The sequence below is a fragment of the Rattus norvegicus genome, chromosome 7 (assembly GCF_021556685.1).
Source record: "Rattus norvegicus strain SHRSP/BbbUtx chromosome 7, alternate assembly SHRSP_T2T, whole genome shotgun sequence".
NCBI classification, from domain to species: domain Eukaryota; kingdom Metazoa; phylum Chordata; class Mammalia; order Rodentia; family Muridae; genus Rattus; species Rattus norvegicus.
The window spans coordinates 16,538,860-16,562,928 of record NC_141540.1 but is presented as its reverse complement, the minus strand read 5'-3'; the positions used below and the strand labels follow the sequence as shown (position 1 = coordinate 16,562,928).

The following is a 24,069-nucleotide window of genomic DNA, read 5'->3' as shown; positions in this document are numbered from 1 at the left end:
AAATGTTTACACATTTTTACATAGTGTTTGTAACAAGTTAAGCATGACCTGTCTTTGTACTGGTTAATGTGCTGGGTGGGCTAATTAAAGTATAGAATCTCTGGGTTTTTAGACATTCTGAACTGAAGGGAGTCCTGCCTGCTGATCTGTATTGAAATGCCATCATAATTGCTTACTTATGGCTGGTTTGGGTCATTAACCACCTTGTACATATGTTTAGGCTTTGTCCAAGGATCCGAAACCACTTTGCAGTCTACCTACTGTGACACCAGTGCCCAGCCCACCTGTGATTATGGTAAGTGTGGCTCCTAGTGGCAACCAGAATGCTCTGCCTTGTTTCTGCTTGGTTGCTTTTAGCTTTCCTGTCACCGTGTCTTGCTTAATTAAGCTCAGACTGACATACGGTACTCGGCCCAATTGTACTTCTTTGAGGCAATCTGTAAGTGATAGCTTGTGTTACTGAGCAAGCTGGGCTGTGAAACATTGAGGCCTTTGACCTTTACACATTTTGTGGAAATAATATGGTCCTTGACCAAAGATACAGCTTTAGTAAATTTCCCCAAAGCTTCTGAAGTCTACCAGTCATGTCCAAACTTTTGACAGTGGAACACATGACATTGCTGTCTTCAAAGTCTTTTCTAGAGAGAAATACAACTGAGTTCTAAAATAAAGTTTGCAAAACAAAAATTAATCGTGTATTAAGAAGGTGTATGATTTGTGTATTGAGTACATTCAGAGCTGTCTTGTGCTGAATGTAACTGGAAAATATTGAGCCAGGTGAGACGGAACTAAAATTCAGCACCCCCAGGGTCTGGCAAGTAGGTGCAGCAGGAGAGCCTGACGGGTCACCTTATCTAGCTGAATTTTAGAGATTGCACCGAGGCTGTCTCAAACCAGTGAAGGAAATTTCCAGTTGATAAAACCAATCGTGAAGAAACAGAAGTCGACACCTGATGAGAGAGATCCCCAGGTGCCAGTCTGTTTTCAGTGCTCCCCAGTCTGAGAAGGCTGATCTCTTCAGTCACCACTCTAGGGTCCTACGGAAACAACTCATTAGTGTGTTTCCTTCCCTCCCTCTCCCCTTTCTTTCCATGCATGTATGTATGTATGTATATATTTATGTATGTATGTATGTATGTATGTATGTATGTATGTATGTATGTATGCATGCATGCATGTGCCACCATGCATATTTTTTATTCTGTATGTTTTGTTTTTGGTTTGGGTTTTTCCAAGACAGGGTTTCTCTGTGTAGCCCTGGCTGTCCTGGAACTCCCTCTGTAAACCAGGCTGGCCTTGAACTCAGAGCTCCACCTATCTGCCTCTGCCTCTAGACTGCTGGGATTAAAGGCATGTACTACCTGTGGTCAGCTTTTTGTTTTGTTCTTAAGATAGGGTCTCACTATGTAGCTCTGTCTGTCTGTCCTGAAACTCACTATTAAATCAGGCTGGCCTCAACTCACAGAGATCCACTTGCCTTTGCCTCTCAAGTGCTGGATTTAAAGGTGTGTGCCACCATACCTGGCTTTTTTTAACTTTAAAAAAAAAAAAAATCTTGCAGTTGGGTGGTGATAACACACTGCCTTTAATCCCAGAACTCAGGAGGCAGAGGATCTCTGTGAGTTTCAGGACAGCCAGGGTGACACAAAGAAACTCTTAGAAAAGCAAAAAACAGAAAAAGAAACAGTTGCCTTGTTTATACTTGTTGATACTTGGCTTTTGCACATACAGTTTTAAAATCAGTGCATCATTTTTTTTTTTTTATCAAAATAAATCCTGAATAGATTTTTGTTTTGTTTTGAGACAAGGTCTCACTATGTAACCCTATCTGGCTTGGAACTTGCTCTGTAGACTAGGTTGGCCTTAAACTCACAGATTTGTTTGCTTCTACCTGGTAAGATTAAAGGCACTTAATTGTACCACCATGTTTAGCCATACATTGATGTTTTAATTAAACTTTTTTTTTCATTTTTAAAGTTTCATTTATATGAACGTTTTGCCTACATGCATGTCTGGGCACTGTGTATGTACCTCATACCCTCAGAAGTCAGGAGAGGGCATTGACTCCCTTAGTACTGGAGTTACATCATAAACTCTGTGTACTAGGGTTCTCTAAAGGAGCAGGACTGGGGATTTGGAGATTTAGCTTAGTGGTAGAGCGCTTGCCAGCTCCGAAAAAAACAAGGAAAAAAAAAAAAAAAGGAGCAGGACTGACTGATTCAGTCTGTGAGCACATGTGCACGCATGTATGCGTGTGTGAGCATCTGTCTGTGTGTGAACATGTTAAAAGCAGTTTATTAGAGTGGCTTATACGCTGTGGTCCAGGTAGACCACAGAAAGGCCAAGGATCTGGTATGTCCACAGACTGGAGGTTTCATGTGTCCTAATCTGGCGCAGAGGTCCTGGAGGATTGATTCCTAGAGAACTCTCCATGCTGTCTTCAGTCTGCATGGCAATCCCGAGGAAGGAGGTGCTCACAGCAGAGAAGGAGTGCTCAGCAGCAGGAGAGATGAGCCTGCCAGCACGAGTGAGGGCAAGCAGGCAAAAAGCAAAGCTTCCTCTTCCATGACCTTCCCTGTGGGCTGACACCACAAGATGTGGCCCAGATTTAGGATGGGTTCTGACCTCGTGATTCAGTCAAGAAAGTCCCTCATAGGCTCCTAGCAGCTTGGGTTCTAGTTGACTGCAGATGTCAAGTCCAGATGACAGCCAACATTCACCACAGCCTGGTATCTCACTCAGCATGTAGGCTGTTATTCTTCCTTCTTTCTCTCTCTCTCTCTCTCTCTCTCTCTCTCTCTCTCTCTCTCTTTCTTTCTTTCTTTTTTCTTTTTTTTTTTTTTTGGTAGAGATTTATTTATTTATTTTATGTATGTGAGTTCACTGTAGGTGTCTTCAGACACACCAAAAGAGGGCATTTGATCCCATTACAGATGGTTATGAGCCACCATGGGTTGCTGAAAATTGAACTCAGGACCTCTAAAAAAGCAGTCAGTTCTCTTAACCACTATTTCTCCAGCTTGAAAAGATAGATAGATAGATAGATAGATAGATAGATAGATAGATAGATAGATTTATTTATTTATTTAATATATATGAGTGTTCTATCTGCATGTACATGTGCATTCCAGAAGATCCCATTATAGTTAGTCATGGGCCACCATAGTGCTCTTTATTGTTGAGCCCTCAGCCTCTCCAGCCCTGATTATAATTCTTAATATTGAACTCTGAGAACATATTCACTTGGTCTATTGGTGTTGCTTACTGTGCTGTGGTCATCTCCTCTTTTTTTTTTTTTTTTTTCTCAGAGCTGAGGACCAAACCCAGGGCCTTGCGCTTGCTAGGCGAGCGCTCTACCACTGAGCTAAATCCCCAACCCCCTCCTTCTCTTTTTGACACAAGTTCTTGCTATGTATCCCTGGATGGCCTAGAACTTTTGCCAGTTCTCTTGAGTTTCCTTCCTCAGTGCTAGGATTATAGGAGCAGAGGCCCATTCTCAACTTTTCTTTCTTTTAAAATTTTCTCTGTTGGCCAGGTGTGCCTTTAATCAGCACTCAAGGAGGAGAGGCAGGAAGTTCTTTGTGAGGTTTGAAGTCAGACTATTCTACAAAGCAGGGTAGCCAGAGCTACAAGAGGGAAGGGGGAGAAAAACAAAATAAAATTTCCTTTGTCAACCATGAACTCATTCCCTCTGCGGACAGAGTCAGTCAGTAGAGAGATGCCTTTTTTGAAGAGACAGGTCTCTCAGACACACATTCTATGAATGTAGGAAGGTGTAGCTTCCTTCTGAAGGGACAGTCCCCATTCCCACCTTCTGAGAGGCCATCAGAGAATCTCAGTCATCCCAGGTGTAGCAAGTAGCATAGAGTGAGTGCTTGGCTGAGGGGACTCCTGTAGCCAAGGAAGGCATTGAACTTGTGATCCTTCCAAGTAAATGGAATTACAGGCCTGTGCTTAACAGATGGCGGCAGTCCGGTCCAGTCATAGGAGGCCATTTGCCTATCCTACTGGCTCACTCCCACCGCTTTCCCTTGTTCTTCCTTCATTGGTTCTGGTAGCTCCTTGGTGCTAAAAGCCTGGATGATACTTAGAGCCTGCCCCACAAGCAGAGCCCTAACATGTTTGTACTTGCTCCCCAGATGTGTCTTCCTGTGAGCTGGTGTCCACTGTTTGTGATGCTAGCAATCAACCTTCAGGACAGCTTCTTGATTCTCCTTGTGACTGTTGACCTTCCTTCTGGCCTGTGGAAATGGCTGCTATAGCGCTGTTCCCTTACATGGTCTTTCTCTGTCACATCTTCTTGAAACAGCAAGCAGCATCCCAGCGTGAACAACATCTCGTTTATCTTATCTGAGATGCTTGTTTATCTGAGACACAGTTTGGCTTTCCCCGTCCTAAGAGGATGTGAGCTCTCGTGCGACGGTTTATTAAACGTAGTAGTCTTCTAGAATTTCTTAGGTATTTTCCATCACCATCCCATTTGTTGTGCACAGCCCAAATGCAGATGAGATCCATTCAGGTTATTTAGTTTCCCTGCTTCTCTGTCGTTCATTATGCTGTCTTCTCACTGTGGTTTTTGGTTCCTGCCCAAGGATGAGTATGGTTTGTCTGTCAGTAGAGCAGAGTCACCATGCACTAGGAAGAGACCGGGATCGCACTCGTTCTGTGTGTCCCTCTGGGAATTCCCATTGATTCCCAATCATTCTCATGTGGTTTTTGCACTTTTGGGCTTTCCTAAAGGCATAAATTTTTACTACATGTGATCAGACCTAGAGTACATTTAGTTTTTTTTTTTTTTTTCAAAAAAGTGTTTTGTTTTTTGTTCTGTTTTTGAGATAGTCTCAAAAATCTGAGACAGTCTTATAGCCTGGAACTTAACTGTGTAAACCATAATGACCTTGAACATACAGAGTTCTGCCTGCCTCTGCCCCCTGCCTCTGCCCCCTGGGCTTTTTAAAGTAAGGTCTCACTCTGCATTCCAGGGTGACCTGGGACTTACTGTGTAGCCAGTACTTGTCTTGAATTGCACAGGTCCTTCTGCCTCCACCTCCCAAGGGCCAGAACTGCAGACACACACCACCATGCTCGGTTCTGGGACATGCTTTTGTCCTTCCCTATGCATTGTGTCCTAGATGATGTACCAAGGACTTTTTAGCCCTTCCTGCAAAGCAGCGTTTCTGGACCATCTGTTTCTCTGCTCTAGTTAGGTGATAGGGTATGTCACATGGCTTTTCCTGGGGCACTAGCAGCAAATGTCTGTACCCTAGGTATGGCACCAAAAGCTGACCAAAACATAAAATCCAGTCCACTCTAGTTTGATGAACCTTGGTTTAATTAGGCGTACTTACAGGAGAATGGGTGAAGGGTTATTTCTAGGAGCACGTGTAACTTATCGGCATCTAGATCACAGAAGAAAGATCATCCTCAAGTAATTTCTTAAACTAGTCACTGTTCATTTGTCCGTGGGTAGGGAAGGAGCCTTGTGTGTCCTTCACCTATTTCATAAGGGAATTCAGGTAGACTCCGCCTTGTCAGGATATCATGAGAGTAGCAACGCCTGATCTCATTTTAAGACAGCAGTGGCCATATATAGGTCAGGGTTCCCCAGCAGAGTGATGGTTTCAGTGTGAGTCTGTACTGTTTGTATAGCAGTTTGTGTATTCGTCATTGCTTCGGTCTGTCAATCATCAGTCATCCAGTCAGTTATTTTGTAGTGCAGGATAAAACTCTATCTCAGAGTTTTATCCCTAGACCTCATTGCTAAAATATAATAGCTGTGTTTGGTATGTTTCTATAGAAGGCTTCTCGGGGCCTTACACATGCTAGGCAGACACTGTAGCCTGCAATCTCTTAGTCAGGAGAGGGAAGGTCATCTTCTAAGTCAGTAATTTCTGTAGTGATGGAGTGTAGGAGCCAAGTTTATTAGTTAAGAGTGTTAGAAACAGGGTTGGGGATTTAGCTCAGTGGTAGAGCGCTTGCCTAGGGAAAAAAAAAGAGTGTTAGAAACAGGAAGCTAATTCAGTAATATGAACCCAGAGTCTCAGGCTGGTTAACAGTTGGCAGAACGTGGCCAGGTGCTTGTGTGGACTTCAGTGAAGAGCACCTTGGAAAGCTGAGTCAGGTCCTGAGGAAACCTGTACGTTTGAATTAAACTGTAGTAAGCTTAAACTCATGTTGTACTAGAAGTTACTGTAGAAATAATAATTGCCCTCTTTGCTTTCTGTAGGATATGGAACTTGGAACTCTGGGACAAATAGAGGCAAGTATCTAGCCATACTCATCATCTTAGGACTGTACCAGTTATGTTCTAGCTGTCTGTGTGGCCAAACTGGACTTAGGTGGGTGCTCTGGGGCTGGCACAGGAAGTCCTCCTTAGAATGAGAAGGGCCTGCCCAGCCTCAAGTGGCTGAGTTCCCCCAGCTTATTTTTGACCAAAACACTTTTTTTTCCCTGTGTTTGTCTCTGTCTACCACCCCCTCCCCCATTTCTGTCCCTCTGTTTCCCTAACTGCAGGCTACGAGAACTATGGTTATGGCTATGGCTATGGCCAGGATAACACCACCAACTATGGGTATGGTATGGCCACTTCACACTCTTGGGAAATGGCTAACTCTGACACAAATGCAAACCCTAGTGCCTCGGGTAGCGCCAGTGCCGATTCCGTTTTATCCAGAATTAACCAGCGCTTAGATATGATGCCACACTTGGAGACAGACATGATACAAGGAGGTGTGTACGGCTCAGGTGGTGGAGAAAGGTAAGTTGGGGTGCCACTTAGGGCCTTAGGCTCCTGTCTGCTAGAACCTTTCCTGAATGCTTCTTGGAATCTACCCCTCTCTCCTTGCTCTGTGCTTCCCAATGCTGTGCTCCTAATGAGATTGTTGTGCTTCCCTTTTTTTGATGTGTTTTCCTCCTCGCTAACCCCCGATGGCCAACTCCCCCTGGGAGCAAGGGACGAGCAGGCCCTGCTGTGCTGTCTTGCCTGTATCCACAGAACGGCTTCTCAGGAGTAGTTCCAACGCCTCCTCCCTAATGGCAAGGGAGGAGCCTGCACAGTGCAAAGCAGGGCAGATTAGGTTTGGTCAGAGGCATGGGCTAATCCTTTGGGACTAACCACTGGGAGTCGTTAGGCAGATAAGAGGACTTAGGGCTGGAGAGATGGCTCAGCAATTAAAAGCACTGACAACTCTTCCAGAGGACCTGGGTTCGAATTTCAGCACCCACATGGTGGCTCACAACTGCCTGTAACTCAAGACCTGACAACTTCACATAGACATACATGCAGGCAAAACACCGATGCATCTTTAAAAAAAAAAAAAAAAAAAGCACAAGAGTCCTTAACAGCCACTTGCTGGTGCCTTATAAATGTACACTTGAGGGAAATTTCTGTCCTGCCTTCATAGATAGGGCTGCTGAAGCAAAGCAGATGGCACCTTTGCCTGAGTATAAATAAATGATAGGACTAGTTGGGCCGAACCCCACCCTCAGGTCTGTCCTACTGTACAGGATCACCCATGAGCGTTGTCATTGGCTAAATTGCTTTGGTTTGTTTCAAGAGTTCTTGCAGCATAGTGAGAAGAGCACATATATTTCTAGCATAAGATAAAGGGGAGCTGGATAGCTTTGACTGATAAACGAAGGAGACTAGACAGTGAGGAGTGAGGGGCTGGGCTGGTCTTTGACTGGGAGGGCCATATAAAGGTCCAGGGATCCTGGGGAAGAGCAAGAAACTTGGCTCACACTGCTGCAGGACAACTTGCTATGTAGCCTGGAGCCTTGGAAGCAATGGCTGGGATCAATGGCACCCCAGTGAGCTTGGAGAGAGGAGTACCGAGAGGACCCTGTACTTGTGAAGTATTGGGGGGAAATGAGCCTAAACCTGTCTATGACTTAGTCAGGTGGTCTGGCCTCCTTCCTAAGTATTGTGTTAAATTTTTTTTGAGACTGGGAGTGACAGAGCATGGTAGGGCAGGAGCAGTAGGCAGGCTGGAGTCAAGGGACTCAGAGGGCTCTGCCTGATGCTTGCCATGTGTCTCCACAGATATGATTCCTATGAGGCCTGTGACTCAAGGGCCATCCTGAGTGAACGAGACCTCTACCGGTCGAGCTATGACTATGGCGAGCTTGACCCTGAGATGGAAATGGCCTATGAGGGTCAATATGATGCCTACCGTGACCAGTTTCGAATGCGTGGAGGAGATACATTTGGTCCAAGGGCTCAGGGCTGGGCCCGGGATGCCCGGAGTGGACGGCCAATGGCCTCGGGCTATGGGCGCATGTGGGAAGACCCCATGGGGGCCCGGGGCCAGTGCATGCCTGGTGCCTCCCGGCTGCCCTCCCTCTTCTCCCAGAACATCATACCCGAGTATGGCATGTTCCAGGGCATGCGTGGTGGGGGTGCCTTCTCTGGTGGCTCCCGATTTGGCTTCGGATTTGGCAATGGCATGAAGCAGATGAGGCGGACCTGGAAGACCTGGACCACAGCGGACTTCCGGGTGAATAAGCTGACCTAACCCTCCTGACCCACTCGGGGAGACAGCTACCATCTCTGACTTCACTCCTTCTTTCTCCTCCAGACCAAAAAGAAGAAGAGAAAGCAGGGTGGCAGTCCTGATGAGCCAGACTGCAAGGCTACCAGAACAGACTGCTCAGACAACAGTGACTCAGACAACGGTGAGCTGGGGGTGCTGCGCTGCTCCCAGCCCCGTGGGACTCCCGGATTGAGCTTGCTGTTCTCTCTTTGCAGATGAAGGTACTGAGGGGGAAGCTGCAGAGGGTGCTGAAAGTGCTGAGGCTCTGGAGAAAGGCTCCCGAGCAGTAAGTAACCCTCGACCTCAGGCTCTTGCTCTCTGCAGGCAGGGCCAGCGAGTACAGAGCTGGCTTAAAGAAACAGGCCTTGCTTCAAGGGTCACAGGCAAAGTGGTATTACCTAAATGCATGGGTAGTGAGTGGCCAATACACGGAGGCTGGCTCTCTAGGGAAAAGTACAGACTACTTTACTAACAATGTGTTTCCTGGGGAGAAATGGGGGCATACAGGCCTCTGTGCACAGGTAGTAGGAAGGTGTGACACTCCCTTAATTCTTAAGTCAGTATAAGTAGCTGTGCCCTTTTTAAAATTGATTTTTAAAAATTGTATATTAGGAAGGAGAGGACGAGGAGGGAAAAGAAGATGGGAGAGAAGAAGGCAAAGAAGATTTGGAGAAAGGTAAGTCTTCCAGGGGTGCCTAGGTGATGGGGAAGCTCTTCAGTGCTTGTAGTGGGAGGAAACCAGCTGAGGGCAGGGTTGTAGCAGAAAGATGGCTGGCTTGGACCTTCCTTATGGGACTGGGTATATGCTAGCAGGGCCTCTTCTCACTCTAGGCCCTCCCAGCCTGCCTCTGTTTTTCCTAGGCGGAGGTTATGGATGGTGTGGCCTCCAGTCTAGCACTTTGGTTTTGCCTTCAGGTGGGGGCAGCAAGCAAAAGTATGGGGAGCCCCAGGCACACGCCCCCCCCTTGGTCCCTCAATAACACACAGTTCCAAGTCCTCAGTGGCTGGTGTCCAAGCTGGGACCCTTGGTGCAGTTTTTACGGCTCTGGTTTGCGTGTCCTCTCCCTTAGCGCCTCTCCAGCCCTTGTTGGGAGTCCGTGTCCCCCCACCTGAGTGATGAGCGCCAGCAGGTACCTAACAGTAAATCCAGCCTCAGCCCACTGTTGCCGCGGTGCCCGGTCGGGGGGTGGGCAGGGCCATGTGATCGGCCTCCCTGCATCCGCGCCACCCAGTCCCTCTGAACACAATCGTGTTCCCACCAAGACAGCCTGTCTTTGCCTTCCAGCTTCTCTGCACCCACTCTGCAGAGAGTGGGGGTGTTCCAGAAAATAGAGGGGTCAGCACGTGTCCCCCCTCTCCTGGTGCCTAAGCCAGATCTACTTCCTGCTCAACCCAGGGCACCCAGCCTTGCTCATGGCCTGCGGCTTTATGTACACAGCTGCTCTCAGACGGACCCTCTGGAGTGGACAGCGGGTGATTCAGCCACAGGCCACAGGCTCTATTTTGTTAGGGTCTGCTGGTAACTCTGCCTTTCTGTTACCACAGGGGCCCTGACCGCCCAGGATGAGAGCAGCCAGGCCAAGCGCAAGTTGCAGGCAAGCAAGAAGAGCCAAGACAAACAGAAAAAGCGGCAGCGGGACCGTATGGTGGAAAGGTAACTCTCTTCCCTCCATCCCTATGCCTCTGCCCTGCTCTGGGGCTACCACCAGGAGAGCAGGGTCATATAGCTCTGCCATCTCGCCGCCCTCTGACCTCCCTTGGGAGCCACCACCTGCTCTGCTGTGCATGGACCCTGCTTCCCGCCAGGCCCAGCTCCCAAGTCCTGACTCATCCCCTGCCCCTCTGTGGCCACCTGGCGACCGCTGCCATCTGTGGCCCGAGACCTGGCACTGCTCAGCACCACCATTGCCCAGAAGTTCCAGCACTAGGTCACTCAGCGCACACGCCCTGAGGTGCGCAGGGGGCCCGATGCCCCTGAGGGAGGGGGCCAGCTCATCAAAGACTCAAGGTCCAAGGCGCCTGTGCCACCCCAGCTAGCGGTCAAGAGGCCACCACCGTGCCCAGGAGAGATGACAGCACCTGTGGGCTATGGCAGCCTCTGGGTCTGCTGTTGGCCCTGCCCACCGGCCCTCTCAGGCCGGGCCTGTCAGTGGCTGAGTCCTTCACGCCCCTTGGTCGGGTCTGTCTGCCCTCAGGGCTCCCGCACTGGTGCTTGCCTCCTCCGCCTCAGACTCTTGCTCTTGCTGGACCTTCCACTCAGCCTCGCCGGCGCCCGGCCCCTGGGCTCTTCAGACAAAGCTGACCCCGTGGCCCAGATAAGGACGTCCGGCAGAGGTAGGGACCCGCCCCGAGGCCTCGGTGGCGGCTGGCCTCCTCCGCCCCTTGCCACGGCGGCCTGTTCCAGCCCAGGCCCTAGACCCCAGGCTTCTGCTGTGGACAAGAGGCCTAGACAGAGAGCACCTCGCCCAGTGATTCCAGGCTGCCCTCTGGCAGGCCAGGCGGGCGCCCTCCTTCCAGCTCAGACTGGTCTCTTCTTGGAAAAGGAAGATGTGGCAGCAGGTGCCCAGGCCTGCTGCCTCCCATCCCTCCTGACACCACCCCCCAGGCATTCTGAGCAGAGGATGGGCTGGGCCATTGAGTCCCCCAGACCTGAGAAGGAAGATGCAGCACCTTTTCAGGCCCTGCCTCGGGACTGCGTACTCCACCTCTGCACCTCAGGCCCTCCTGGCTCTCGCCAGGGCATTCTTCCTTCCGGTCCCCAACTGGGCCAAATGCACACGCTCCTGCCTAGCCTTGGTAGAGAGGCTTTCCGACAACCTTCCAGCGACTCTTTGTCTGTTGCAGCAGTAGCTGCCTCGGGTCTCAGTCTCCTGCCTGTGGGAAGGAAGAGTTCTTCCCCTAACCCCTACGGTGCTGTAACTGCAGCCTACAGACTATCCCCTTCTGCTCCCAACCCTACCAGTCCCAATCTACCCCTCAGCTGGGACTGCACTTCAGAGCAAGGCCTGTTTCAAGGCCTGCACCTGGGTTGGGGTAGCAGTGACATTTTCTGGGACCCTTGCAGCCTCAGCCTCTTGTTTCCTTCCTGTGGCAGGATCCAGTTTGTCTGTTCTCTCTGCAAATACCGGACCTTCTATGAAGACGAGATGGGTAGCCACCTTGATAGCAAGTTCCACAAGGAACACTTCAAATATGTAGGCACCAAGCTTCCCAAGCAGACAGCTGACTTTCTGCAGGTAAGCTTCTGAGCAGGACATCTGCTGTGGATTTCTCTAGTCTCTGGGACCGCCAGGCAGCTGACACGAACATCTGTGTCTCTGATAGGACTATGTCACCAACAAGACCAAGAAGACAGAGGAGCTCCGAAAAACTGTAGAGGACCTTGATGGTCTGATCCAACAAATCTACAGAGACCAAGATCTGACCCAAGGTGAGGAGGTTCCATCCCACCAGGATGGCTGCCACCAGGTAGGCCCCTAGCCTGCCCTTTTCTGCTTCTTGGTGTAGTAGCTTGATGTTCCACTGTTCACCCAGCCTCAGGCTCATGTAGAAGTGGCAGGGAAAGTTAAGAAACTAGCGTGATGTCTTTGGCACCTGAGACCAGTGATGACTGCTCTCTTCTGCCCCCAACAGAAATTGCTATGGAGCATTTTGTGAAGAAGGTGGAGGCGGCCCATTGTGCAGCCTGTGACCTTTTCATCCCCATGCAGTTTGGAATCATCCAAAAGCATCTCAAGACTATGGATCACAACCGAAACCGCAGGGTGAGTTGGGGCCCGGCTGTTCTTTTCCTGCAGTTGTAGCCTCTGCTTGCCAATGAGGGACTGCGAGGAAGGCAGGCAGGGGCAAGAAGATATATGCAGACCGTTTGACAGAGGTGACGCTGAGCTGGACTTTTAAGGATTAACAGCTTAATTAGTTTCAGAACTCAGAGGCCAACAAACAGTACTGCTATGGCTGGAAAAGAGAAGGGAATTAGACTTAAGGTTTGCTTCTGTCATTGGTGGTTCAAGTAGTCGGGTAGAAGTATTAGAGGTAATGAGGAACCAGAGACATCTGCCATGAAGAATATAGAGAGCTGGTCTCGGGCCATGTGGAAAAGAATGACCTTGGGAATGAGGAAGAGGAATGCTGATGAAATATAGGAACAGGACAATGGCCTGTGGGAGGAACCAGGAGCCTCGAGTGAGTCTCACTCCTAGGAACTGAGTAGACAGTGGTGCTGTTTTGATTGTGCACAGAAGGAGTTTATATTTAATGTGTCGGGGGTGGGGAGCATATTTGGTAGGAAAATTACATTTTCTTTTTTTTTTTTTAATACATTTTTTTTTTCCGGAGCTGGGGACCGAACCTTACCGCTGAGCTAAATCCCCAACCCCGGAAAATTACATTTTCTTGACTTCCAGTGTGTCCCAGGCCTGTCTGAGGTCAAAGTATATGTAGGGTTGTTTGTTTCGGTATTTTTGGGGCTTATAATGCCATCATCTTCCCCTTTCCTTTTCTCTTTACAAATCCTCCATGTGCCTCCCCTACTTTGCTCTCTTTCAGATTTATGGCCTCTTTTTCTTTATTTGTTACATGTGAGAACAAATGTCTGTGTGTCCCTAAATAGATGCTGCACCTGCTCAGTTTGTATACTGTTGCTTCAGATTCATGTTTTCAGGACTGGCTGGTCTAAGACTGGACAACCAATTGGGACTCTTCCCTGGGGAAGACTTTCTCCCAGTGTCCGCATTCCTTGGCTGCTGGTGGGTCTTTGTCTAGGCTGAGGCCTTTGAGTTTCCCTTTGTGCATTAGCATGTCTCTTGGTTCCGTCCCCTCCTTGTTCATAATCTTTAGGCAGCCATGTTAGGAGACTTCGTGGATGTGGCTGCGATGTTTATCTCACAGCAGACTCCCCGTTCTCTGGCTCCTACCATCTTCTTAACTCTTTTTGTCTCAATGATTAAGGTGCCTTAGACTGAAGAGCTGTGTTCTCTCAGCGTGTGGAGCTGGCCCCACAGCTCTGCATTTTGACTGGCTGTGGTTGTCTGTTGTAATGGTCCCTGACTTACATGATGAGGAGTGAGGACTACATATGTTGGTGGGGATAAGAACAAATATTTCTAATATAGCTCAGACTTATGCTGTTTTTGTAAAGTGGTGGTTGTGGGTTCTCTTCCAAGATCCATGACTTTGCGCTCCCTGGGTAGTTGGCTAGGTTTCTAGTGCCAGGCGTGATTTCCCTCTTGATGAATGGGCCTTTGGTCCAGTTAGGGAGAAAGGATGGTAGAAGATGGATAAAATAGGACATTGCTAAGATGTAGGATAAAATAAGTCATTGCTAAGATGTAGAGAAAATTGGCTCAGCTAAGAAAATATAAAGTCAGAATTGACATAGTTTACGTTTGATCAAATTACAGGTGAGGCGATTTGAATGTGGTTTAAATACTACTCATTTGAAAGTTCCTGATGAGTCAGACATGATGGTGACTCACACTTGTAACCCCAGCACTTGGGAAGCTGAGAAAAAGGATTGCTGTTAGTCCCAGACCCAGCTGGGCTACAGAGTAAAGCTCTATTTCAAAAACAAAACCAAAAAGTATGTTTCAAACTAGAGAACTAGAAAGCTTCCATAGACTTATTTTGGTAACTGATTACTAAGTTGTAATTGACATATCAGTAACAATCATAGCATCATAATATATTCATTTACAATGTACACTTTAGCCATGCTGGCTTTCATCTCAGCACGTGGGAGGCTGAGACAGGTGGATCTCTGTGAGTTCTACGCTATTGAGGACTGCAGAGTGAGACCCTGTCACAACTGAATCAAAAGAACAGTTTATCTAAGTTGTTGGTACATGCCTGTAATCCTAGTGCTGATGAGACTGAGAAGGAGTGCGGGTTCAAATACAGCCTGAACTGTACTGACAGTATCAGAAAGAAGACAAGAAGGAAGGAGGGAAGGGAGGGGGACTGCAAAGGCAAAGGTAGCTTAGTTGATGAATTGCCTGATGTGCAAAGATGCAGACCTGTATCCTTGTATCAGATCACTCTCGGTGGACATTCCTTGGCTTACTTACCTTGAGGCCATTTCTTCTAGGCCTTTCTTTTCTATATGATTCTTCTACGTAGCTTTTATAAGGACACTTGTCAGTGGATTTTATAAGGACACTTGTCAGTGGATTTTATAGGACACTTGTCAGTGGATTTTATAAGGACACTTGTCAGTGGATTTTATAAGGACACTTGTCAGTGGATTTTATATGGACACTTGTCAGTGGATTTTGCAGCTACCTAGGTTTTTAGATACTTTTCCCATTGCCATGACAAAATGCCTGACCACTTAGCTTAAAGAAGGTACAGTTTATTTTAGGTTAGTTCAAAGGTACAATTCATTATGGTGAGGAAACCATGGTACAGCTAGTCACATTGCATAACACTATGGAAACAGCCAATCTTGGCTTCTTACACTGATACTGTTGCTTCATAATTGTATTTTTGCTATTGTTATGAATCATAATGTAAATATCTGATATGCAGAATATTTGATATGCTACCCCTGTGAAAGAGTCACTTAATACTCCCAGAGGTCTCAGCCCACAGGTTGAGAACAGCTGCTCTTAGGCCCTTGGGTTTTTTCACCTTTTGACTATAATAATAACACTCTTAGGAACATTGCTTTATAAGTTAGTATATGGGCTTATTTTTATTTCTCGAGTATATATCTAGAAATAGAATGTCTGCATTAAAACATAACTCTTAATTGCTTTGAGAAGCTATAAAATTGTTTTCCAAAGTGGCTACACCATTTTATATATTCAGAGGCAGTATAGGAATGTCCAAGATTCTGTCTGTTCCCACTAGTGTTTGTTTGAGACAGGCTCATGTAGCCCACATTGATCTTTCTCTCTTAAATTTTTTGGTTGTAAGCCTAGCCTTTAATGGCTGAGCCATCTCTTCAGGCCCAGACTGATGACTTCTCTGTGCAGCTGAACCCCTGTTCTTCCTGTCTGGAATTACACACATATGTCCCCATGCCCAGTTTATGTAATGTTGGAGATAGAGCCATGACCTAATGCATGCCAGGCGAGCAGTCTGCCAGCCTAGCTATACCCACAGCCCTTTATGTCTAACCACCTAACACTTAGTCTAGCCATCCCACTGAGTAAACAGTGCTGTTCTTGGGGGAGAGTCTACTCAGATTCCCAGAGTACTTAAGAATTGTGCTGTCTTCAACTATTTAGAGTTTTATGTTGCTTTTTAATGTTTTTTGTTTATTTACATTGCTGGGGATTGAACTTAGGACCTTGTCCATGCTAAGCTAGCACTCTACGAAGCTATGTCCCCCATCTTATAATTCTTTTATATTTGAGACATAAGTCACTTATATAAGAATTGCAAGTATTTTTCCCATTCTGTGGGGTTTTCCACTTCATTTTTTCCAGATAGGGTCTCATTATATAGTTCTCGCTGTTCTTGAATTTGCCGTGTAGACAAGTCTGGCCTCAGCTCCACCTGCCTCATGTTACCAAGTACTAGATTTAAAGGCATGCACCACTGTGCCCAACTGCTTTTCACTTTCTTGATAAGTCTTTTACTTCACAAAAGGATTTGTTAATGTTGTTGTTTTTAATTATTTAAATGTTATTTTTAAGCGTGTGTGTGTGTGTGTGTGTGTGTGTGTGTGTGTGGTGTGTGTGTGTGCACGTGTACATGTGAATGCAGGTGTTTGTGGAAGCTAGAAGTGGGCATCCGGTCCCCTGGAGCTAGTGCTACAGTCGTTGTGAACTACCTGATATGAATAGTTGGATTAGGTCCTCTGAAAAAGCAATGCATGCCCTTAACTCCTGATCCATCTCTCCAGCCCCTCACAAATGTATGGGCTGGGTTTATTTTGTTTTTTGTTTTTTTTTTTTGCTTCCTTACTCCTCTGTGGTTTTTTGTTTGTTTATTTGTTTGTTTTGTTTTGTTTTGTAGTACTGGAGTTGAGACAAACCTACAAGCTTGTACATATAGCAAGCACTTAGCCACTGAGCAACATTCTCAGCTGTTCTGTTATGAGGCGTGATCCCACAATGTCGGTCAGGCTGGCCTGACACTTGCTTGGCTGCCCCTAAGTGGCCTAGAACTGACGATCTTCCTGCTTCAACCACCTGAGTATTTGGATTATAGGCAGGCACTGTCATAGCCTGCCAAAAGTTTAATTTTAATAAAATACTCTCTATTGTGCCTTTTATTGTTCATGCTTAGGGTGTATTATATGAAAATGTGTTAAACAAAGGTCATGTAGGAACTCCACCACTTCCCGCTCCTCCTTTTTGAGATGGGAGTCTCACTATGTATGTGTCTATGCTTGGCCTAGAACTTGCTATATAGAGAGGCTAGCTTTGAACTTATGGCAGTCTTCTTGCCTCTGCCTCATATTCCAGGTTTCATCTTTTACAATTAGGCCTTAACCCATTTAATTGTTTTATCATATGAGGGTAGGACCTAATTTCATTTTTCTGCATGTGAATATCCAGTAATCCCAATACCATTTGTAAGACAGTTCTTATCCCCAATAAATGACCATTGCTCCATGTAGAAAGTCAGTTGACAATAACTATGTTTATTTCTGGACTCCAATTCCATTCCATTGTTTTTGGTCCTTTTTGGGGGAGGTGGGATAAGGGACTAATTTGTTGTTGTTGAGAGTTCTTACTCTGTAACTTGGACTAGCCTTGAATTGGAATTATTCTTTGTGTCTCTGCCTATGTGCTGGAATTTATTCTTTGTACTGTAGCCTCATAATTAAATTCAGAATGTGTGATGTGTCCAACGTTGTTTTCAATATTGATTCTGTTTGTATCAGTTGTATGCTCTTTGGTTTTAGTATTAACTTGTCATTTTTACTGAAAAACCAAACTGGTGTTCTGATAAAATTATGTTGTGTTTTTAGATGATTTGGGGAAGTCCTGTTATCTTACAATATTGTGTTTGTTGCCTCTTGGTGCAGTGAATAGAGTGTTAGTCTTGTAGTATTGTCTTCTAATTAATGGTTATGAGTCTTTTTCTTTTATTTTGGGCTTTTTGTTTCTAATCCTTCTCTCCTTTCCCCAGTATTTTCAGAGTATGGTTTATGCCTGGTATGGTAGCACAGCCCCTTATCTAAGTCAGCCCTGGGAAGGCACAGGCAGGTGGAGCTCTCAGAGTTTAAGGCTAGCTTGGTCTACATAGTGAGTTCCAGGATCAATCAGGGCCAGTTTGACAGTTGTTTTCTTAAAGCATTTCTAGTGTGTTGTTTTACTGTCTTTTGGCTTCACCTATCTGAGGAGATACCCATTTGTAAGGGAGGTTTTATTTGCTTTCAAGCTTTTTCCTTATCTTGGGCTCTTATCTCATTCTCTTGGTCTTTCCCCCCCCCCACCTTCTCCTCTCCCCTCCCTCTCCCTCTTCCTTCCCTCTCCCTCCCTCCCCTCTCCCTCCTCCCTCCCTCTCTCTCCCTCCCCCTTGCTCCCCTCTCCCTCCTCCCACTCTGCCTCCTCCCTCGCTCTCCCCCCCTTTATGAACAAGAGTATGTGGGCCCTGTATGCTTAGCACACTGTGCCCTAAGGCACACCTGGCTCTAGGATGGCAGCTGAGCTGTTATCTCTGCATCTGGAAGTGAAGTGAGCCTCTCCACAGGCAGCAGGGGAAGGAGGAGAAATGCAGTTGTTGCTGTCACTGGGCCAAAGTATCTGTTCTTTATTAAGCAGTTCTTCATCTACTGTTTGTCGTTTGGAACATTTCCAGGTACTTCAAATGGTAGGTTTTGTTTTTAAGTCTTATCAATCTCATTAGAGAATGGAACTCAGACTACCACGCTGGAAGCTTATCTACTCTAAGTAAAATTTTAGGCTTCCAGTTTGTTTCTTGGTGAAAGAGAAGAGAGTGCGTGCGTGCGTGCGTGCCTGTTAGGGAGGGTTGTGTAGATAGGGATATGTTTGCACATATATTCCATGTGCTGAAGGCTAGAAAACAACCATAGGATGTCATTCCTCAGTCACTATGACCCCTTCCCTCCCCCTCCTTCTTTTAATCTTCACTTAACTGACCTGGAACCTACCAAGTAGTCTGCTAGATGGCCCACAAACCCCAGGGACCATCCTGCCTCTACTTCCCAGTGCTGGGACTATAAATACATACCACCACAACACCTTTTATATGGTATCTGAAGGTTGGACTCAGGTCCTCATGCCTCAGGCACTTTACTGACTGAGGCATCTCCCAGCCACCGCTCGTTTGTTTGCTTGTTTGGTTGGTTGGTTGGTTTGGTTTTGGTTGACTCGTAGAATCTCTCTGTAGCCTAGGCTGGCCTTCAAGTCTCAGTGCCCCTGCCTCTACTTCCTAACTGCTGGGATTACAGGCATCTGCCTACTAAACCCATCTACAAAGCCTCTTAAACTTTAATTCCAAAGATCAGAAAAAGATAATACCACAATGAAGTTATAGATCAGATTACTATTAAAAATAGGAAGGTGTGAAAAGAAAAATATCAAGTTAGTAGTAATGTAAACACAGTAAATTATAATTAGTCTTATATCTGGTCTGCAAGAATGACTCAGTAAGAATCTAGCAACATTCTTAGCATAAAATACTGGGAGGGAAAGTGACAATCTTTTTTAAAATTACATTTAATCTTTTGTTTATATGTGCTGGCATGCATGTTCTATACATGTGGAAGTCTGAGGACAACTTTCTTGGGAGTTAGGCTTTCTCCCTTCATCATAGGTCCGGGGGATAGAACTCAGGTCCCTAGATTTGGCAGGTAGTAAGTACCTTTACCCATTGAAGTCATCTTGCCAGCTCTGTAGTAACATTCTTAGAGAAGCTGAATGATTATAGCAAAATGATCTCAAAGTTAGTGAATGTAGTAAGAGGGATAGGAATTAAGATACTCAAAAAAATGGCATGTCGGGCTGGAGAGATGGCTCGGTGGTTAAGAGCACTGACTGCTCTTCCAGAGGTCCTGAGTTCAAATCCCAGCAACCACATGGTGGCTCATAACCATCTGTAAAGAGATCCGATGCCCTCTTCAGGTGTGTCTGAAGACAGCTACAGTGTACTCATATATAATAAATGAATAAATCTTTAAAAAAAAATGGCATGTCTAACAGTGGCCAAAAATACTGTACAAAGAGCAGTTTTGAGTTCAGGAACTTGCTTAGCAGATATTTAAAACTTACTGCAAAGCCAATATACTTTAATATTAAAAAAAAAAAAAAGCTGATGTTGACCATTGATAAAACAGTGCCACCAAGCCTGGCAGTGGTGGCCCACGCCTTTAATCCCATCACTTAGATCAGAGACAGGTTGATCTTTGAGTTCAAGCCCAGCCTGGTCTACAGAGTGAGTTCCAGGATAGCCAGAGCTGCACAGAGAAACCTTTTCTCGAGAAACCAAAAACACACAAAAAACAGGGTAGCCAGACAGTCCAGAAAGATCCCAGTATGTCTCAGAACTCATCTGCTTATTTTGGTGATAGTATAGGTAGGGCAGGAGGTTTGGGTTTCAGAAAGCCAATCTGGTATTATACGAACTTCCACTGGGATGTGGGAAAGTACTTTATAGTTAAATACTGAATAATTTGCCTTTAATCCCAATACTCAGAAAATAGAGGCAGGCAGCTCTCTTTGAGTTTGAGACCAGTCTGGTCTACAGAGTTCTAAAATGACCAGTGCTATGCAGAGAAACCTTGTCTCTAAAAACCAAAACCAAACCAAAATGACAAAAAATTATATAGATAGGATTATAGCCTTTTATTGTAGTTTAGTAGGAAAATACTGGTATATTTTATAAATTTGCAACATACCATCTATTAAATTCTAGGAATTTTAAATTAAAAAATAAAGAGGACCAGGAAGAAAATTAAATCATTTGTTTACTTTACTGTTCAAAGAAATCTTCCTGAGCAGGCCAGGCAATCTAGAAGCCAAGAGGGCTTCGCATATAGAAATTCTGAGCAGTTATTTCCAGTGTGCACATCAGAGCACTCAGGGTTGCTGACAGCCAGGGCAATGGCACCAGAAGAACAAACTTTTATCTCAAGGCAAAAATGTAACAACTGCTGCTGAGAAGAGGCAGGTAAGAGGAATCTATCTGTTTTGCCTGTCCTGACCTGAACCTTCGGGTTCACCTGATCTTTCTGCCTCTGCAGTAGCTATTACTATAGATGTGGTCTAACTAAGCAGGTCAGGTGCTCCTATTTTCTGCCTGGGAGCTCTATAGCTGGCTGTTTTAATGCTAGTACAGTAAGTGTAAGTCACTATTGGATCAAGGTCAAGGAAGCACGGGATAACTAAGCTGTCACAGTAGATACTACTTGGTTAAAGTTAAAAGCACCAGCCTGAAAGTATGTCCGTTGGCTTTGTTCTTGTTTTTGAGTATTTCAGATGTTTGGTCCTTGTGCTGAACAGTTATTTGTGTTCAACTTCTGCACACACAGAGGGGGTAAGAAAGGACACTGTTGGCCAGTGAAAATTATTGAGGAACTGTAGTAGTAGTCCAATTCTTTACCTTAACCTGTTACTTGAGTATACTTAGTCTGTTAGTAGATAAAATGTCTAAAGGAAACTGAAGTCTAGTGAGGCGCTCAGTGGTAAAGGCACTTGCCATGCTTGACTGCCTGTATTTGAGCCCTGGGACACTCGTGCTGGAAAGAGAGAACCAACTCCCTTTCATTCTTTCTCTGGTTTCATAGTCATGTCTGTACTCTTATGACTGAAAAATGACCCAGCGTGTTGATGTGAAGTCTTCCAGACAGAATGACTGGGATATGATAGTACAGGTCTGTAGTTTCAGCATTAGGAGGTCAAGAGGATCACAAGTTCAGAGCCAGTTTATAAACCAGGCCTAGTCTAATGTTCCTGTAATCCCAACACTTGGAAGGCTGAGGCAGGAAAATTGCCACAAATTTGAGAGACCAGCATGGACTATAGTGAGTTCAGGCCAGCCTGACCTACAAAATGTCTCAAGCAAAAAATAATTCCAAAAGAACCAAACAAGTCCCAGAAAGACAGCAAGACCTTGTCTCAACAAAACAAAACAAAAGGCCCAGGCTTCACACCTCATCGCATGTCTTTTATACTCTGCCAGCAGGCCTTGATAGGAGGAGCTGTTTTATTTCTAATTCTTAAACTCTGGGATAGGGATTACTGAGGCTAATCTGTATTTCTGGTGTATTCAATCAAACAGCTTTTCAAGTCTGTAGCCAGTTGCTCTACCAGTAGAGAAGTGTCTCTTTTCAACTTTTCCATTATATATTTCTCCATGTTCAAATCCTGGGAGTTAAAGGATGCACACCATTTAAATATAGTTTCGTGTGTTTTCTCCTTTTGTTTTGGCAGTCTTATGTAGTCCAAGCTGTCCTGGAATTCACTCTATAAGTCAGACTGGCCTTGAATTTGCAGTGGTTCTCTCTTCCTCGTTAGTGTTGGGCTTATAGGTGTGCATTGCTAGGGCCGATTTATACCCTCCTTATCGGTTCTAAACAATCGCCTTGCATGCTAGGGCAATTTGCTCCTAGGTGCCTGCATGTGGGCGCACGCGTGTATGTTAGCATGTGTGTAGAAGTCAATGGAGGGCAACTTGCAGGAGTTGGTTCTCTCCTTTATCCTATGTGACCTTGGAATTGGGTTCAATTTACCAAACTTGGTAACAAGTGCTTTTAAGCCACTGAGTCATCTTGGCGACCTATTACTGTTTTTATATTTTACTTTTTTTGTTGTAACCGTGGGGTGGTTTTTCTTTTTTTGGGGGGAGGGGGTCTGTGTCTTGGCTGTCCTGGAACTTGCTCTGTAGACCAGACTGGCCTTGAACTCAACGAAGATCCACCCACCTGCCTCAGCCTAAAGGTGTGTGCCACCAAGCCCAGCCCTACGTTTTACTTGTAATATATTTTACAACTGGTATGTGCGCGCGCGCGCGCGTGTGTGTGTGTGTGTGTGTGTGTGTGTGTGTCTGTGTCTGTGTCTGTGTCTGTGTCTGTGTCTGTCTGGGGATTGAACCTAGGACTTTAAGAATACTAAGAAGGGGCTGGGGATTTAGCTCAGTGGTAGAGCGCTTACCTAGGAAGCGCAAGGCCCTGGGTTCGGTCCCCAGCTCCGAAAAAAAGAACCAAAAAAAAAAAAAAAAAAAAAAAAAGAATACTAAGAAAGCACTATATCTCCAGCTGGCCCCCTTCCCTTCTTACGTTTTATTTTTTGTATGTTTTGCTTGCATGTATGTATGTATGCTCACTATGCACGTGCCTGGTGCCTCTGGTAACCAGAAGAGGGTCTCATATTCCCTGGAACCACATTAGAGATTGTTGTCAGCCATCTTTTGGGTGGCAAAAATTAAACCTGAGTCTTTGAAATACTAGCAAGTACTTTTACGGTTGAGCCATCTCTCTAGCCCCCAGCCATCTTTTATTTTCTGAGACATAATCAAAGTTGCCCAGGTTGCCTTTAAACATTGTAGTCCAAGTAGGCCTTGCATTTGTACGACCTGTGCCACTAAGTCCAGCACTTACTATGTTGTCTATGTAAGCAAATCAGGTTTCAAACAGCAAATATGGTATGGATGATCAGATCCTAGTTCCTTGCATGCTTGTCCAGAGTGACTGGACAAATTATGCCCAAGGTGCACTTACAGACACTAGGTGTAGTTATCTGAATCTGAGTTATCTAGTTATCCAGAATCTGAGCCTCAGCTCGGTTTGTTGGGTTCCTAGAGCAACCTCACCAGCTCTGTTTGCCCTGCCTATAGCTCATGATGGAGCAGTCCAAGAAGTCCTCGCTTATGGTGGCACGCAGTATTCTGAACAACAAGCTCATTAGCAAGAAGCTGGAGCGATATCTTAAGGTGAGGCAAAGGCAAAGGTGCTGCCCTAGTCCTGACCTCTGTGTGAACCTGACCCCCATTCTGTCTCTGATTCCTTCCTCCCATTAAGGTCTCTATCAATTCTCTACAGGGCGAGAATCCTTTTACTGACAACCCGGAGGAGGAGAAGGAACAAGACGAGGTGGAGGCTGGCGCTCTGGAAGAAGGGGCACCAAGCGAAGCGACAGGGCTCACAGAAGGCGTGTCGGTCCAGCCCCCGGTGCCCCTGGAGCCCACCCCGGGGACTGCAACACCGCCACCTCCGCCACCACCAGAGGAGGAGAACCCAGTACCCTTGCTGGGCGGGGCGCTACAGTGCCAGATCCGCGGGATCCCGGGGCTCGACGTAGAAGACGACGAGGAGGGCGGTGGGGGTCCTTAACCCTTACCGGGCACGGCTCGCGTAGCCGAGGCTGGAAATCCAGCCTAATAAAGTGCTTTCCCACCGAGGCCTTCGTTTGTGTTGTGAGTGATGAGGGCGGGCCCCGGGAAGTGTTCAAACACCAAGTGCGCCTGCGCGCGAGTAAACGCGCTAGAACAGTTCACGCGTGCGCGACCCGAACGGTCTTGCGCACCAGCTTACCCTTGAGGCACAACTCCCGTGATGCTGTAGATTTGCAACCCGGAAGGCTAGGAGGGTCGGTGGGGGCGGGCCTACTTAAGCAACCAATAG

At 46.2% G+C, this 24,069-nt stretch overlaps 1 protein-coding gene across 21 annotated transcripts in view; it reads left to right on the top strand.

The window, feature by feature from the left end:
* Akap8l (A-kinase anchoring protein 8 like) overlaps positions 1–23,846 on the top strand; it is a 29,589-nt gene extending 5,743 nt beyond the window's left edge. Inside the window, exons 2-17 of one of the 21 annotated variants that reach the window (XR_015623881.1) lie at positions 221–295; positions 6,227–6,259; positions 6,514–6,571; positions 6,674–6,757; positions 8,042–8,495; positions 8,577–8,673; positions 8,747–8,817; positions 9,144–9,207; positions 9,602–9,661; positions 10,077–10,185; positions 10,727–10,865; positions 11,626–11,767; positions 11,856–11,961; positions 12,165–12,295; positions 23,283–23,378; positions 23,488–23,846. Coding sequence is in view for 5 of the 21 variants with exons in the window: in NM_001013946.1 (NP_001013968.1) it covers positions 221–295; positions 6,227–6,259; positions 6,514–6,757; positions 8,042–8,495; positions 8,577–8,673; positions 8,747–8,817; positions 9,144–9,207; positions 10,077–10,185; positions 11,626–11,767; positions 11,856–11,961; positions 12,165–12,295; positions 23,283–23,378; positions 23,488–23,778 (1,913 nt within the window). In the remaining 16 variants the exon portion in view is untranslated. 21 annotated transcript variants of the gene reach the window in all.
* Positions 23,847–24,069: the final 223 nt, after the last annotated feature.